Raw genomic sequence first — 16697 nt, 5'->3', positions numbered from 1 at the left:
CCGCATTCAACTCACAAACGACAATAAAACGCACCGAATCAAAATTATATATCGTATGTGAGGCAGCCACCCATCTATCCCCATGAATTACCCCCCTTATCCCAAACCCAGCTCTAGCAAAACTACTATCCCCATGAGTATCTCCAAACCCCAACTCAACTCGATCCAAGCCCTCAAAAATACCCTCCGAAGTCCAACCCCTCATACCCACCGACAATCACACCCTTATCACAACCCATAATCAAATCGAATCGAATCAATCAATCCCTTGACCCAAACATCCCTATCCTATCCCGATAAACCCCAAAACAGGAAAAGCCGAGCATCCACAAAACGGAAACACAACCCACCAAGCCAGGCGTCCATATCCGCCCAGAGGCGGATAATGCACTACAAGGTGCGCGGCCCGCCTCCTACCCGCCAGGGTAACATGCCGCCACCAAGAAACCCAAAGATAAGGAAGGGGGGTGACGTTTTACGAGCAAAGAAAGTTGGATTGTGTTGTATGGTGTGTAGCTCGATCACGAGAAGTTAAATACCTGGGGGATGCGCCACTTGACCCCTCTCTTTCGGTTTTCATCCTCTTCAGCTTATTCTTTGTCAGATAACATAACTTGGTTTTTGTTGTTATTGTTGTGGTGGTCGGATATATTTTTATATATATACTTCCCTTAAGTCCGAAGTAACGTCATAATGGGCTTCTCCTTCGAATCATCAACCTGGCGTCGCCTTAATGTCGGTATTGTTGGCGGCGGGATCGGTGGAATGGCTGCGGCTATTTCGCTGCGTCGGGCAGGTCACGAGGTGACTGTGTATGAGCGGAATGATTTTGTGGGGGAGGTAGGGGCGTCAATTTCGTGTGCTGCGAATGGAACACGCTGGTTGCATGAATGGGGGGTGGATGTTGAGAAAGGTGATCCGGTGGTTCTGAGGAAGTTGATTAATCGGGATTGGAAGACGGGGGAACCGGTTAGTGTTTATGATTTGGGGGATTATGAGGAACGCTGGGGGTTCCTCTATTATATGTTTCATCGCCAGTATATGCATGCTATGTTGAAGGATTGTGCGATGCAGGAGGAGGGACAGGGGGAACCGGTGAAGTTGAGGGTTAATTTTCAGGTTTGTGGTCATTTGTTTCTCTTCTTACTTGTGGGTTCGGGGTTTGGATGCTGATGATTTGCTATTTAGTGCAAGGATATTGATCTGGAGGCCGGAGTCATCTCCTTTGCGAATGGGGAGACGGCCCAGCATGACTTGATCGTCGGTGCAGATGGCATTGGCTCGGCTGTTCGTGGTATCATCGGTGTTCATCCCGAAAGGAAGCCTGCACCCTCGAGCTGTCTGCATGCGAATGTGACTACGGAGGAGGCCGTCCGATTGGGCCTGGTTGATTACTCCAAGGATAGTGCCCTGCAGTACTGGGGTGGTCAGGAAGGCAAGTGGGACAAGATTGTGCTCTCTCCTTGCAACGGCGGTCGCTTGCTGTCGTACTATTGCTTCTTCCCTCGAGAGATGGGAGACTATGCGAACCATACCTGGGGTGGCGAAGACCGTCCTGTCGAGGAATTGCTGGCGCCTTACCCTCATCTCGATCGCCAGGTCCTTTCGCATCTGGGTATCGGCCAGGAAATCAGACCATGGCGTCTGTGGGTGCAGTAAGTCTTCATATTTTGGGCTTCCATCGACCTGCCCTGCTTGGGGATCTGATTGCTAATGGTATTGATCAGTCAACCATACCCATACATCACCAAAAACATGGCTTGCCTGCTGGGTGATGCAGGGCACCCGGTACGTCCAGATTTATTGTATCCGACCATATCTGAGATTTAGCTAATGGTTTGAGTGCAGATGATGCCCCATCAGAGTCAGGGTGCCTGCATGGCGATTGAAGACGCCGCTGCCCTGGGAATTGTTTTTAGCAGGGCGCACTTCAAGGGCGATGTCGCCAAAGCGCTGTCGATCTACCAGGAAGTCCGACTGCCCCGAGCCACCAAGGTCCAGGCAGCCTCTGCAAAGGCAGCATATAACATCAATGAGCGCATCGGTAAGCTATGCCCAGATTGAAGCTGTGAGCATTGGGGACATTGTTCTGACTGCCTCGCCTAGGCTTCTCCAGCAATACTAGCACGGCCACATACAAAGTGGAGGACGAGAAAAAGAAACTGACAATCGAAGAGATGAACGCGTAAGTCGCCTGTCTTCTTTGCTCTGACTCTTGCACTTTTGTCCGCGTCCAGAGTCTGACATCCAAGCCAGATACGATATGCACAGGGATATTGAGGAAGTCGCTGCCACGCAAAAGGGCCTACCATATACCGGCAAGTTCATCAGAGGGCTACCCGTTGGTTTGAAGCTGTCAAACGGAACGATTGTCGGGGAACATGGGAATGTCTCGCCTCAGCCTCGAATCTGAGCACAGCCTTTGTGCACCAGTTACTGAGCTTAGTCCTGCATTGGTGGTGGAGTTCATCCTTTTGGGGTTGTATTGTATCTAACGAGACCATGATTTGTGATTGCATTTGAGCAGCTGACAGTAGTCAAGTCCTATGAATTAGTATGCCTTGTAATGGAATTCCTTTCGAAGTGATTTCGAGGGTATCTTTCATATCACCGTAATGGAAGACCATGTGCCCGCTCCTGCTCGTAATATCCGTCGATTCTGTTAGTTCACCTGTCTTGTATCACCGGATGAGTCTCCACCGAAACCCGATAAATCGAGGCTGGGCCACTACTCCGTATTTGCTATCCAAATGACCTGTGAGGTTGCGAGGAAGAGATGTTGCGAAGAGGGCCATGTGCTGCTATACGTGTGCTCAGACACGGAGGGATGGATCAACGGATGGTGGAGACGGGAGAGAAGATGGATGATGGGCTGACAGCTCAGCATGGGCTTAGTCGGTGATTGAGTGATAAAGTACGATCGGCGCAATGAAAGGGAATGGGAAGGGCATTGGTCGCTTGCCTTATCAACCCAAATTATAGCCCCTATAGCTTCGAGCCACTCATCCAATCTGGTAGGAGCAATCAGGACGGGTGGAAATGAATTCCACCAAGGAGGGGGTGAGTGATCGGGTGACGGTCGTCTGATCAGCGGTGATAATGCAATTGTTATTCGGCTGCCTCGTCTAGACCTGAGGGGAGCGCGGCCCTCCATTGGCCCGGCGACTGCGTTTTCCCATTAGTCGACGGCTCAGAAATGAACAGACAATATTGGACATCGACATCCACTCACGGCCCAGCAGCGGAGGATATGATCGATAGCGCACAGGCATGGTAAGCCCGATGCAATGCATTCGCTCAGATGACCAGCAGTGAAACTCTCCCGTAAATAGCAACGTAGCCATGCATCTGAGAAGAAGCAAACCCGACTTCTAGGCCCAGCCGATCGCGTCTATTCAGCCGGGACCATGCAGCTGATGTTTTACCGGACAAGCCATCTTCTGTGCAACTTTCCGGGGTCCCTGTTCATAAACCAGCTCTTGCAAGTTGCAAGAGACACGGATTACCTACCGAGGAAAAACCTAGAGATCCCTGCAAAACGGTGGGGAGATCTCTTCATATGACCTCAAGAATAGCCGCCCGACAGGGGTCATTGTATACTCCACATAGTGCTGTTTGTGACGAAGACAACCATGTCGTAGCGCTCAAGCCATCTTGTTCTAGCCCATCGCACCCGGCTTAGTTGGCGCTTAAGCCTTTTTCATTCCCCACAATAGCCTTGTTGTAGGCTTGGTTTCATCTAAAGCAGTCCTAATTTAGGTGACTATATGGATGCAAAGCACACGATTATAGCGAGACCAGAGTATTATTCGTCGGGCTATCAGACGATAGGACAGTCTACCACCCTCCATTAATCGAGAAAGTCTTGGATACCAAAGTAAGAAGAAGCAAGTCAACGAGACAAATGCTGCAGACTTCGGGTCTGTGAATGCTCATCCTAGACGCGGCACTCGTGACTCCGGTCATTGTCAGAAGAGACGATCTCTTGTTTATCACTTCCAACTCCCGTATCGAAGCATTTGCTCTCGGAGACATTGTATGAGGCAGTCATGGGGACATCGTTGACCAAGAAACCATGTTAATCGATGTGCAACAACGGCTTGCATCTGCAGAGAGTTCGCTTCTCGTATGATTCTGGTGTTCACACAAATCCTCCTTGGACGGAGGAAAGGACCCCGATGGCCTTGTGCGAGAGTCATGGTACTCATCCGCAGGGGATCCTCGATCTCAGAGAAGCAAAGTCAGCTTATAACAACCATGGTCTGAAGAAGAAAGTCCAGCAATTCGATATGTAATTTTGTCGGTTGTCTCATGACCACTTCCGGTTTCCACTGCTTTGCGGTGTACAGAAAAAGCAGTGCGGCATCTTCGAGTCGAATCTAGATGGAAGTATATCGGACATTGATGAGGTTACACTCGTCTGGTGGCTCGAGCCGGCCCATCCCATCATTTGAACAGGCTATGGGAGAGAGCAAGGAACACCCTTGCGCTCATGACTGACTCATTAAGCGGTGCAGATGCATCTGATTCTGTCCGAAGATCGGTATCTCGATTGTGTTCTCGTTATTGAATGGTCGGATCACAGGATCTTCAGTCCTAGGAGCTTGGATACGGTGTACTCTCTAGAAGATCATCCAAGGTAGTCGTTCACTCACCAGTCCTTCCGATCTATTGCTCGGACGCGCGTCTTTGCAGGCGTGTTTTCTCTGCACAGACTGAAGGCTTCCATGATTTCCGCATAGAAACGATGCATTTCCGTAGGAAGCATCTTGCATATCGCAGCCACGATCAAGAAGTCGGAGAGATGCGTGGGGATGGAGATGCCCAGATCTACTTGCCATCTGTCACCGCTGTTTATCAGGTGACCGTGAATGTATTGATGGAAAGTATACCTGAAATAAGCTACAATAAGGCTAGCGTATTACGGTTGCAGGTCGGATACCGAACACCGTCGATTCCTTACTATTCTTTGTGTATAGCTACAGGCTGGCTGGACCAGCCATCTACTCCGAACACTCATCCCCAACCAGAATATCTTGTTTGAAGCGCACAACCATAGCCAAGCCAAGGGTCTGATCGCATCCAGATAATGCAGCGAGGCATTCCCCGGTTAAAGCGGCGGCCACCCGAAAAAGCAAGTCCATGCAGCGCGAGAAGAGAATCCGCCGCGGTTACCACCACCCGCCATCACATGGCTAGGATCAACGACGTGGCCGGCCTCCGTTCGCGCCCAAGACCACCATGATTCCGTCCCGTGGGACCTGGCCGGAATCCTTTTCTTTTTCTCATGACAGCAACGGACGATCAAGGCGCCAAACGAGGAGCCGGGGCGTGTTTGCAGGGAGAACAACGCTGCCGGGCAATCACCTGTCGTTGCTTCAATGTTGGCAGCGATATCTCGGGCGCTATTTCCTATACCGCTACTTCGGACTTGGGCGATTTCAGCATCACACGACTGCAGGAGGTGATCCTAGCATCTGATGATGTTCACCTTTGGTATGTGCCTTTTTTGCGCTGGTGTTTGTAGTCTTACTGTATGTTGGGTTTCGTATCTGGAGTATTTACTGTATTTCACACGGTTTCGTTGTTCTGTTTTTCCACGTATCCGACCCCATGGTTCCTGGCAAAAGTACTACAATGAGCTCAGGTACCATACATCAGAAATTCGCGATGATATCTCGATTCCAACAGCCTCCGATCCAGGATTTCTGGCGCTCTTGTGATTGGCGCATCCTCATCGTCAGATATATACCTATCACCTCGACGAAGCGATCCGATTCGTCCATCACTAGACACCCATGGACCTAGCCAATAGGAAAAGCAAAGTCTAACTACCAGATTGCTACTAGTAGGTAGTCTGAAAACAAACAAGTCTACTCCGTAAGCCAATAGCCTCTACAGGCCCCCCAAACATGAAACGATGCCCGCAACCACGCCGATTAGCTTAAAAACATATCCGAGGTGCAAGTCACATGGATGGGACATGGCGGCTGTCAACCCAACTCTACTGCCTGTCTCGGGGATAGTTTATATCCCCGGGTCATGCGACAGTCGCAATCGGTGCCTGATCTGCCTAATCCTGAACCACCAAGACCCTCGTACTACGTTGGCTCGGATGTGTCTTTGTTTCAGCTTACGGCGGATGAGGTGTCCCTCATCACTTTTCTGACTGCTACTATGCCCCTTCCTCTCTCTGCGACGACGATGCTATCCGATTCGACCTGTTTGGTAGATGACAACTGTGACAAGGATGCTCATGATCCTCTGACACAGACCGATCTGACGTATCTAGCCCAGTATCCAACATTTGGCTCCAAACCCCATGTCAGACCCGGGAAAAGAACTCGTAGTAGTTACATTCGAGACCCCTGATCCAGTTATGTGTGGGCATAAGCCCTACGGGGCCAGTCAACTATGCACTCCCCCATCCACCAACAACAAAACTACTTACTATCATGTACTACTATAAAAAATCAACACGACAACAACGACAAAAACACAAACCAGTCAATCCCATCAGCCAAGTCTAGACCCCAATAAGCATCTACCTAATACTCTCCAATAACAAAAACAAAGCACATGACCCCCTCAACCACAAAAGTCTAGAATACCAACGCCCACCATCGATCGCAATTTCCAACATCCCCGAACCCATGCAACACGATGACTACTACCCTGCAGCGACCGGGTATACCATCCCAACGGCGGCATAAGCCAACGTGTAACCGTTCCAGGCAAGGAAATGTCATCTGACACGAGGAAATTTCATTTCCAACAACAACAGGATTTTTCTGTTAAGATCTTGCCTTTCGTTGCGCAAAGAGAAAACTTATCTACCTGGCTGGTTGGGTAATTAGGTGGTGCATGGCACTCCGTACTGATTGCAGGTAGATAGGTAGGTGTTCGTGTAGATGGATGTGGATATGGATATGGATACTTACATGGTACATGCTTACTTACGTATGTAGGTAGGTAGATGTAGATATGTACAGGAGGTGGATTACTATGTACGTACGTACGAGGTACTCATTTATGGATGGGCGGTGGGTCGATCCCATCCGCACAAGGTATCTGTAAACATGCCTGGGGGTCCCAAATACCGGGACATGCAGATGCGGTCGGAGGTGAGTGATTAGATAATTGTTTCTAGTAGTTAGTTATTATTACTTATTAGTTATGAAGTTGGCTTTATTGTCTTGTGCAAAGTTCAATGGCTGCTAATTTACTAAGTAACTAGGTACAGAGTATCTACGGATTAATGTAGTGGTTATATTTATTGAAGGAAGTGCATGTACTGATCTACTCTATTATTTGTCTTAAATGTCCATATTCATGTCTTCCTGAATCAAGGGACTATATTTAGTTTAAATTATCCTTATTCACTATTGCTTCAGTGTGTATGCCTGAAGAGGTAACCCGCTCTGCGATGAACCTACGGTCAGGTTCTTTTAACCTCATCTAGATGCGTGATTTATGGGAGATGCGTTGCTCATGTTGGACAGTCAATTTAATTGGTGGTATACCCAGGTTGATGGGTGCATGGTACATACCGACAGTAGGGAACACACGGTGAGCTCCTCTGTGGTAGCTTGATTCCAGTTACACAGTGTCGTTCGTGGGGTGATCAATCCGGGGTAGTTCCGTGAACGTGTGTTCTGGATCCGTGGATTGGGGAGACAGGGGAGGGAGAGGAGACAAAGGTAATAAGGTGGCTAGAGGCTAGAAGCTAGAAGCTTGGCTTCCTTGCAGCATAGAGAAAGCTCGAGACAGCTGGATTACGTGTCCCGGAGGGCGGATTGTGGATGGCTGGTGAATAGCAGCGAGGAAGAGGAAGGAGACCCATGTTTCGATCAAGCAGCGACCATTCTTGAATCTTCAGCGAGGAGAGTTTAAGCTATGTTTAACTGAAAAGCACATCAGTTCCGGATTGGGCTTCCCGAATGAGTCAAGCTGATTTCCTGTTCCTTCAGATCCTGAATGCGATCCGCGTAACCCTTGCATACATGAGAACCACCAACCCTGGAGGTCAAAGCGAGCGGCGGATTGGCATGATCTGGTAGCCGCTAGTCCGGTTCTCGAACAAAGGTCGGATTCTGAATCGGTCTATTTGCTACCGGTGCCTGATGGGCTTCCTGGTTACATGACGAGAATCCTTCACCTTCATGGGTTGGCTGGCCGGGGGATGCGGCCCGGAGGAAATATGGAATGTGACTGCTCAGGAGAACGGTGGTACTTACGTACGACGGCCTGTCCATGGCATTTGGCGGACGGGCGCGAGGGCAAGAAACAACAGAAGAGGACTTTGATGCTGTCGCCTCTGGATACCGACCCAGATGTTCTGGGCGAATAACGAGTCATGAGTGATCCATCAGACCCTGGTATCCCTAGGTTCCCAAGGTTCCCAGTGCATATCCCGGGCGTTGATATCCGTGCGCAACCCAAGCTTTAAGCTACTGTGTATGCATAAAGAACGTCAGGACGTGGGAGGTCAGGAACACTCTTATTATAGCGCTGGATTCCATGGCTAGGTTCGGATCAGAATGTGCGAACATACGCACTTGTGAGGCTATATTTATATCTATACTCTCCCTCGAATGATCATGATTAATGGAAGCGATATTCTCGGATGCTTCGACTGCTTAATTTACCAGGACTCAAGACATTGTTCTGAGTCGACGGTCAATGCACTACTTACTAGTCAGGACGGTGCCTGAGCTCATCACACCAGCCACATACTTTGATCAACTTCTGCAAAATCCAGACGGTTCTATGATCTACAAGACTATAAATTGGAGGTCACTGTGTTCCTGGCTGAAGCCCTGCGTCGCTCAGTCCCAAAATGGAAGTGGCAGATAGCCCATAAAGGGAATAGGGATGGATGCTGTGTACATTGTACAGCGTCACGGTTCCTGTTCTTGCCAGGCTGCGCGCCCGGTCGGATGTCTGTGGTGACTATGGCCGGGCGGGAGTGCTCCGTAAGACACGAGCGGCATCTGCTGTCTATCATTCTTTGTCTGTGAGCTGCAGTTGATGATGCATGGTCCCTTATCCTGTGCTTCCTAGCCGCTGTTTGACGTGATGCAGCTGCCTCCCCACTTCCGGTGGTCTCTGGTAGTGGTCTCTAGTCAGCAATCGACAACAGTGCATCCTTCACAGGTCAGAAGAGCAGTCCGCGAAGACGAATGGAGCCACCATCGTATAGATGATACTGTTCAATACCGTCCGATTTGCGCGTGCTGGAAAACGAGCAACTCGGTGTAGAGAGTAGAGACATGGAATCCCTTCAGCCGCGACCAGTGGCGCATTAATGCCGCGGGACGACCCCACATCATGTGACGGGAGAGCTGTCTTGTGACTTGGGGTCGGCTTCGCCACCGGATGTTTGTTTGTTTTGGTTCGTTCTGCCCCCACGTTAAAGGGGCCCGGATGAGGTAACATCCCTCCACCGTCCCACCGAGGACTGACTGACTGATAGCCATCTGCATCCTCTCGTCTCTACGCCACGGAACAATAGTCGCCTCTGTCTGTTCTACCTGATGTTGCCGTTGGCCCTCGGCAACTTTCCATCAGCATGGACGTCAGCTCGTCATTAGTGATGGCTTGCTTTTTCTTGCCCTTCTCTGGTGTTCCCTCAATCATCAACCCTGGAGCCCCCGGATGCTCTCTTCGCCTCCTTACGGGTTCCCCCGTAATCGAGGTCATCTCGAACTATGACGACCAATTGACGACAGACTGTTGATCGATGCCCTGGGTTTTGCAAGCCCTCTCCGCGTTGGAGATCATGAGATGGCGGGATCTCATATACATTTGTCTCTCATACATCATTCGGGAAGTTTATCTGGGTTGAGATGACAACGCGGAGAGTATGGAGTGTTTCCTATCCATCGGGATGACTGCCGTAAGCTTAACCGATCAATGTACCAAGAATGTACCCCGTAAATTCTGGAAAGGCGCTCATCGCACTCCCTCGTCCTGGAAGACCCTGCAAGAGGTACGCCTGATGAATCGGAGGTGGTCGAGTGGGTTATGGCGCCGCTACGTGGCTCCCTCCAGCATCACTGTGGAACGATTCTATGCATGAAAGATGGCAGCTGAGCACTTGGATCATATTGAGAGCGGAGTGCCCGCCCCAGCTGCAAGCGAGGCGGATAAGCTCACCATGTTGGCGGGTTCCTTGGTTCTACCTGCCAACAGAGCTCTGGTGCCTAGGAGATAATGTTGCCCTTGAACATTGTCTGCATCGAATATGCATGAAAGACGTGGGTGGGCTCAATTATTAGCTGTTGAGCTTTGCTTTGACAACTGCCGATCTTGGTGTCCGAACCTCTGTAGTTAATAGCGCCTGCCTAGTCCGGCAACACTATATAATTGCGGGGTTTACCTAGGTCATTCACGCCGCTATCTACTACTACCTATACAGCGACGGTTGCGAACGAAGACCGCATATTCCATGCTACGGGGTATTCCGCGGACGTTTACTATCCGGCACTGCGACTGACCACAATGTGAACCGCCTTGCAGATCGTTCAACGCTGCTAGGTACTCGACAGGCCCTTGTGAGGCTTAGATTTTCTTTGGGCCCCAATAAGCCGGCATGGTCACCACCCTCCACATCCAGCCCCTCGAGCTTTTCCCTTCTCAGGTTTCCAGCTGTGATTTGTACATCGGAGAAAATCCCAAGGGGGGTGAGAGATGGAAAAGAAATATACGCCAACGGAAAGTCCGCCTTGGTGAAGCAACAATCAAGCAGATGATGGGTTTTGTTCCGAAGATGAAACAACAACTTACAACTCATCCATCAGCTGTTCGCGGACCTAGACCTTGACGTGGAACATCACATGATTGCAAAACGTGGGCTGATGGCTAGGAAGTGAGAAGTCAGTAGATACCAAAAGGGCTGTGATGATAGTGAATCGGGCGGATCTTCTGAATCCCAGTTCCCCGAACCACTCATCCGGGGATCCGCGATGAAGGATCAAGTGTGGCGTTTTAGTCTATTATTGATAGTATTATTATTCTCAACGGGGCGCTTGGAAGATTTTTCAAGGCCCCGTGACAGGAAAAAAAAAGGGGGGGTGGGAAGGGCTAATCCGAACAGGCGGGTAATCAACCCAACTTCCTGTGAACGAACAGCGGTATCATACATCCGGTGCAGCACCATTCATTGCCGGGATTATACCGGTTACCCAGCGTGATGGGATCCTTAGTGACAGCTGGCAGGCTTTTCGCCTTGTGACTATGGCTGGGAAAAGGAATGAGCCACTTCGGATACTCTAGGTATACCAATCGGCTGAGATTCGGTATTCGCCAGGGATACATAGTCGATTGGATATGGGACCTCTAATCTGTAGCGGCAATGCTCCCAGGGGACACGGCCATTGAAGACTGCGACCTAGGATAGACACATTCATAACTGTTGCAGACTTCAAAGGGCGCATCAAATTGATAACAGCTATGTAGGTGAGACGATCAACCAGGTCGGAACCGCTATGCTCTTTCCCCGGTATGCGACTCCGCCTGGGGCATTTTTTGATGGTACATACCACCATCACCGGCTAATACAAAGGAGCAGTAAGGAAGATGGGTGCTCAGGCCATTTCAGCCGGGGTAGTTGAGCCATCCACGTCGACATATCATATGGACGTGGAGAGTAGAGACGGAGTTCGAAACCACCCTTGAGCCTAATGGGATCAGGGCCGATAAATTGGATGAGGTCAAGTGCCGGAATGCCCGGTTTCAGGACCGATCGGGTAGCCTAGGTTAGATGTTGATGTCCAAAGACAGGGAAAAAGAACGTGGCTTGGGGAAATGTCCAGAATGTCGAAGGTAAACCCCACGGTTCTTGGTCAGTGGTCACATCTGGATATCTAGAATGCACCCGAAACCAGGTCCGTGGCGAAAGCAGGTCGAGCTCGATCGAGGGATCCCAAGTCAGCAGGACAGACGATGGCCAGCGGTCGGTCGGGGGGAGGGGGAAGATGAAGTGTCCAATGCCCCTGACGAGGCGAGGGATTAGGCACGATGGTGCCTAGATTGCCAGCGATCTGGATGCTGGGAACAATGATGGAAGTGGCTATATCGCTAGGTCTTCAATAGTAGTGATCATTAACCGATTACTACGCCAGCTAGGCAAGTTGACAAGTTGCGGAGTGATATCAGCGACACTTCGCCTCGGCCAATCGTTCGGGCCCCATTTTTGAGGAGTCAAGTGACCCGACCGATTGACTGGTGAACTGTAAAGATGCCTCGCCCTTAGTCAGCCGTGGAGGTGGTCACAGGACGGGTTGATCTTTGTTTGAATGTTTGTCTAGAACTCTCCCCTGTTTCCTTTCCCCCTGTTGTCACTTTGCCGGGACGACTAGCTCTCTCCAGGGGTTTTGCTTTGTCGATGATGCATAGTACATAGTCCTGCCGGTCCGAGGTGAAGCGAGTGCCAGGGTGAATCAAGGCATCAAGATGGCTTGGGGATTTGGGGGGGTTGCCCTGTCCATAGGTACCCAGCCTGTATGTCCTTGATTTGGGATGTATCTATCCAGATCCAGAGTCGACCCTCATCTGGTTGCGGTGATAGAGATCAAAAGACACCGCATTCACCGATGTGTAGCTGGCCCTACTGGGTTTAGCAGAGTCACTACTACTAGCATAGTAGTATTGTTCTTCAATACAAGTTCCGTACTTTGTTCCAGGGTGGGACTCCGGAAACAGACCGGTAATCTTACCAAGGTTATGACCATGTATGAAATAACACAAGACCCACGGGGGTACTCCGGATGTACCATTACGAAAGGGGAAATTCGAGAAAAGAAAATCGAGGCCGAAAAAAAAAAAAAAGAACGCGAAATATTATTCCCAAGATTAATCACACAGCGACCGGGACCACGGATGGGGAGGAGGCGCGGCTAGGATCCCTCCTTGTACTTACCGCCATCCCCAGTACCTCTCCCTCGGTACGTACCCTCATCGGACTTTTCTCTGTGGCCACCGTCGAATTCCCATTTCTGCCTCTTTTCCCCTTGTACCGTTACCAGTCCATACCAGACGGCGCTCCCACTCCCACCCCCCCCAATCTCCACTGACCCGTCCGTTAACTATCTTCCCTTTTCCTCTTTCTTCGTCCGCTCCACCAGCCGTACTAAGGTTCTCCTCCCCCATATTCCCGTTCGATTTTTTCCCTTCTCTCTTTTCCTTCTTCGCTCATTCCTCTCGCCCGTCAACCTCAATCCTCTCCCCATACACCCACCTCGCTCCCCGAACCGGCCGTCTCGACATACTTCGCGCCGCACGCCTGACCTTCGTTCAATCACATCCACCTCGACCGTTCGTTGCTTTCGGTCGTCTTTCTCTTGGATAGGTAATATCGGAAGGGTAAAGGACCCAACTGCGTGATCGACTTGGACCAATCGACCTATCGCGGTTCGACTGTCTTGCGCCACACGACATCCCACCCGGCACAGCAATTGTTAAACTCGACACCTGCTGCACTCGACCGGGCAGCTTGGGCGCCACTTTCCATTCAATCGACCTTCTGCAGCACGCTGCAGATTCTAACCCTGGAGGTGTCACTCTCAGTAACACCAGAGGATCGAGGAGGATTATCTCGCAACATTTCGCGCCGCACGACCACGCTCGGGGGAGACGGCGACCCCGAAACTACACCTTTACAGGGAAACGAATTGCTAGGGGAGCTTCCGGATTTCCGAAATTGTGGCGTCGTTACAATGGCTTCGCGTTTTTCTCACCCCGTCCTGACAGTGGACACGGCCAAGATCCATAAGGTTGACACAGCCAATGCGCAGAGTCTCCATGGGATGTGGATGGGTAAGTGCATAGTGGCTGTTGCGGATATCAGTCGCGTCCGGTGGCTGACATTTAACCTCGGGCATAGTGTTTTCGAAATGTGCCGACTACATGGAGGAAGGCCGTCGCCTAGAAAACCTAAGCTGGAGACTTTGGACACGTGAGACCTTCTGTGTGGAGCCTGAAACTTCCAACGATGCGTCGGTCTTGCCACTCCTCCGTTCCGAAGCTGGGGATTTGCCCGAACTTTCCGCTAGCGTTGAATCCGCGGCATCGGAGCAGGCAGAGCGCATAGAACACCACATCAAACGTCCCAAATGCCTGGATTACAAGCCGGCCGTCGTTCGTGACGATTCGCTGCTCAGCCTCGCTCGTGGGAAGGAGAAGCACATCACGTCTCTAGGATTGGAACGGATGGTTCTCAACATCAAAGAGAAGAAGCAGCTCGAACCCCTGTCCTCCGTCGTGGAGACCGTCGATGCCCCTATCGTCGATATTACGCCACGCCCTTCCACCCCTTCTCCCGCCACTCCTCCCTCTGTTTCTACTGCCAGGCGGACGCCATCCCCGCCTCCATTTCCTCTAAGTCAACAACCAAACCAATCGACTGAGTCTTGCTCGACCACCGCCCCCGAGGGCAATGATAGCGACAGCAATGGCAATGGCACCGGTTCGGATACTAGCGTTTCTTCGTCCGGTATCCTTCCTAGTCGGTGTGAATTGATCAAGTCGCCAAGCATTGTCCGTGGGTTTTCCCCTTCTGTCATCTCATCGTCATATCGGTCACAACCGCGACTTGCAGCCGAGCCTGGGCCGGTCAAGAATTCTGCACAGCTCAAGCCTTCCCCCTTCAAGAAGAAGGGTGGCATGTTCACTCTCGGAGGCTCATCGGGTGATGACGACGAAAGCTCCTTCGAGGATCGCATGGCCATGCAAGGGCCGCATCGCAGCTCTCTTTCGGACGAATTGAGCAAACCTTCGGCAGGCAACCAGAACCTCCGGAAGAAGGTGGCCTCTTTCAGGGACCAGAACGAGGTTATCAAGCCTATCCGCGAACGCGTGATGGACAACGAAGATGCTGTTGAGACGGAGGATGAAGTTTCCGAGAGTGCGATTGAAGATTCAGACTCCGACTGGGAGGACTCTATTACGGAGAGTGGGCGTTCCAGTGTGGAGGAGAAGGAGCTCTTCCAGCGCGTGGATTCCCGTCCTAATCTCGTTTCGCGACGCTCCCTTCTTACTATGATGATGCATCAGCCGACTAAGATGGGACACCCATCGCGGTCTAGTCCCGCTCTACAGCGCTCGCGTCTTACATCGCCCAATGGGCCCTCGATCCCTGCATCACCTCCTGACGATGATGACGAGAACCTGACCATGCGCGGTCCCGATGTCCCCCGCTCGAAGCCGATCATCATGAAGCCCACCCCGCAGTCTGTTGCTCACTCCCCACGCACGACTCGCCGTAACATGCTTGCTACGGAACTGACGGAGTCTCTCCGACGCCACTTGTTGTGGGAACGTCAGCAGAAGAGTGCGACCGCCAACGCTTTCCTAAAGCGCAGACATACCGCACACGATATGGCCAACCTTCAGGAGTATCCTGGACCAAAGGGCGCCCAGAAGGGCCAGCCGTCTGGTCAGGCCGGTGGTCCTGCAAGCAAGGCTACAAGTCAGGGCAAGGACAAGACGGGTTCCTGGAACCACTACACCGACTTTGGGCCATGGGAATACCACGTGAAGGGATGGTAGCAAGCCCAACCCTGGTCGTTTTTCGCCTCTTTCATCATCCGAATCAAAGCATATCTTCTTTCTTTTGGTCGGGTAATGTCTATTGACCATGATACCCGATAGTCGACCGGCTTTTTCCTTGTTTTTGTTTTTCTTCCTCTTCCAAAACATGTAAAGACCGCCGATTGATTATCATCCTTGTGACACGTACAATCACGACTGCATTGCATAATGGCGCACCTAGGGATCATCATATGGCTGTTATTTCCGACCTAATTTCATTTTCGGGTCATTGTTTTGCTTTTTACACTCATCTTTCCTACCCCATCGTTCGACATTGCATTGTGTGGCTGTCTGCTGTCATTATATACGGGCCACAGGAGGGGCCAAGCCTCTTTTACACCATTAATTCTGTTGTACAGATGAACTTTTTTTTCCTCTTGTCTGGCGATGCATGGTTGGCACGGTCACATTTGGGCAGGGGCTTTCTTTGTCTTCTGTTGAATTGTTGCTCCGGGTGGACATACAAAAAAAAAGGAGGTGTGGGAGGGTGACCGCCTGCGTTTTGATTATTTTGGAGCGGCAGAAAACATTATTGCAAACTTGCATCTTGGGAACAGCCAGTTTAGCTCTTCTTGATACCAGATACCACTTATTCGCGGTCCTTGACCTGTATGCTACTGTGAGATTGTCCTTTTTGATTTCTTTTTTTTTTCTCATTGCTTTCTATATATTACCCCCCAAAAGAATCTAGCACACACACAAATATAGAAACCCATTTTTGGATAGGACCAGATGTTATGCCTTTAAAAAAAAAAAACATAAAGGGTGGTAACGCGATGCAGTCCGTGACGGGGGCCTCATCGCGGCCGGGCCTGGCTGGGGGCGCACTGACACGTAACAGAGCAGGGAACAGAAGGGAAGAAGAAGGGGGGGGGAAGAGCCACCGGGTCCAGCTCACCTCGACCAGCCTGTACCTGTCGCGATCTAGATTCCCGCACTGATCCCATTCACATGCGCCTGATATTAACAGCCCTCCCTCCATCGGCGGATGTTTCGATCGGGGAAACAAAGAAGGGAACTCAATCAAAATGGGGAAATCAAAGAGTCAAAGAGTCAAAGCTAAGAGGAACTCAGAGGAATTCTCCCTTTCCAATCACTCTCGAGTC

General features: G+C 50.8%; 3 protein-coding genes across 3 annotated transcripts; all 3 read left to right on the top strand.

The window, feature by feature from the left end:
• Positions 1–449: 449 nt before the first annotated feature.
• On the top strand, positions 450–2571 carry BO94DRAFT_383291 (salicylate hydroxylase). Its single transcript, XM_025607278.1, has 6 exons — positions 450–1119; positions 1189–1655; positions 1728–1788; positions 1849–2044; positions 2107–2185; positions 2257–2571. Exons 1-6 carry the CDS (start codon positions 694–696, stop codon positions 2411–2413), a joined length of 1386 nt encoding a protein of 461 aa, XP_025469643.1. The 5' UTR covers positions 450–693; the 3' UTR covers positions 2414–2571.
• Positions 2572–5287: 2716 nt separating this feature from the next.
• On the top strand, positions 5288–5808 carry BO94DRAFT_461652 (uncharacterized protein; the record flags this gene model as incomplete). Its single annotated transcript, XM_025607944.1, has 2 exons — positions 5288–5517; positions 5643–5808. 2 exons carry the CDS (start codon positions 5288–5290, stop codon positions 5806–5808), a joined length of 396 nt encoding a protein of 131 aa, XP_025469642.1.
• A 6648-nt stretch (positions 5809–12456) lies between these two features.
• BO94DRAFT_544608 (uncharacterized protein) lies at positions 12457–15549 on the top strand (the record flags this gene model as incomplete). Its single annotated transcript, XM_025613187.1, has 4 exons — positions 12457–12504; positions 12935–12947; positions 13372–13818; positions 13886–15549. The coding sequence occupies 4 exons, from the start codon at positions 12457–12459 to the stop codon at positions 15547–15549; spliced, it is 2172 nt and encodes a 723-aa protein (XP_025469641.1).
• Between the last annotated feature and the right edge of the window lie 1148 nt (positions 15550–16697).

This window comes from Aspergillus sclerotioniger (assembly GCF_003184525.1).
Source record: "Aspergillus sclerotioniger CBS 115572 chromosome Unknown BO94scaffold_8, whole genome shotgun sequence".
NCBI lineage: Eukaryota > Fungi > Ascomycota > Eurotiomycetes > Eurotiales > Aspergillaceae > Aspergillus > Aspergillus sclerotioniger.
Note: the sequence above shows the minus strand (reverse complement) of the source record. Positions and strands in the feature narration are given on the sequence as shown.

What these genes read in the sequence shown, in the direction of transcription:
- BO94DRAFT_383291 (XM_025607278.1), top strand. Translation starts at nt 694, where the DNA reads ATGGGCTTCTCCTTCGAATCATCAACCTGGCGTCGCCTTAATGTCGGT. An exon ending in AGTTGAGGGTTAATTTTCAG is followed by an intron (nt 1,120 to 1,188) that starts GTTTGTGGTCAT and finishes TTTGCTATTTAG; the next exon opens with TGCAAGGATATTGATCTGGA. An exon ending in TGGGTGATGCAGGGCACCCG is followed by an intron (nt 1,789 to 1,848) that starts GTACGTCCAGAT and finishes GTTTGAGTGCAG; the next exon opens with ATGATGCCCCATCAGAGTCA.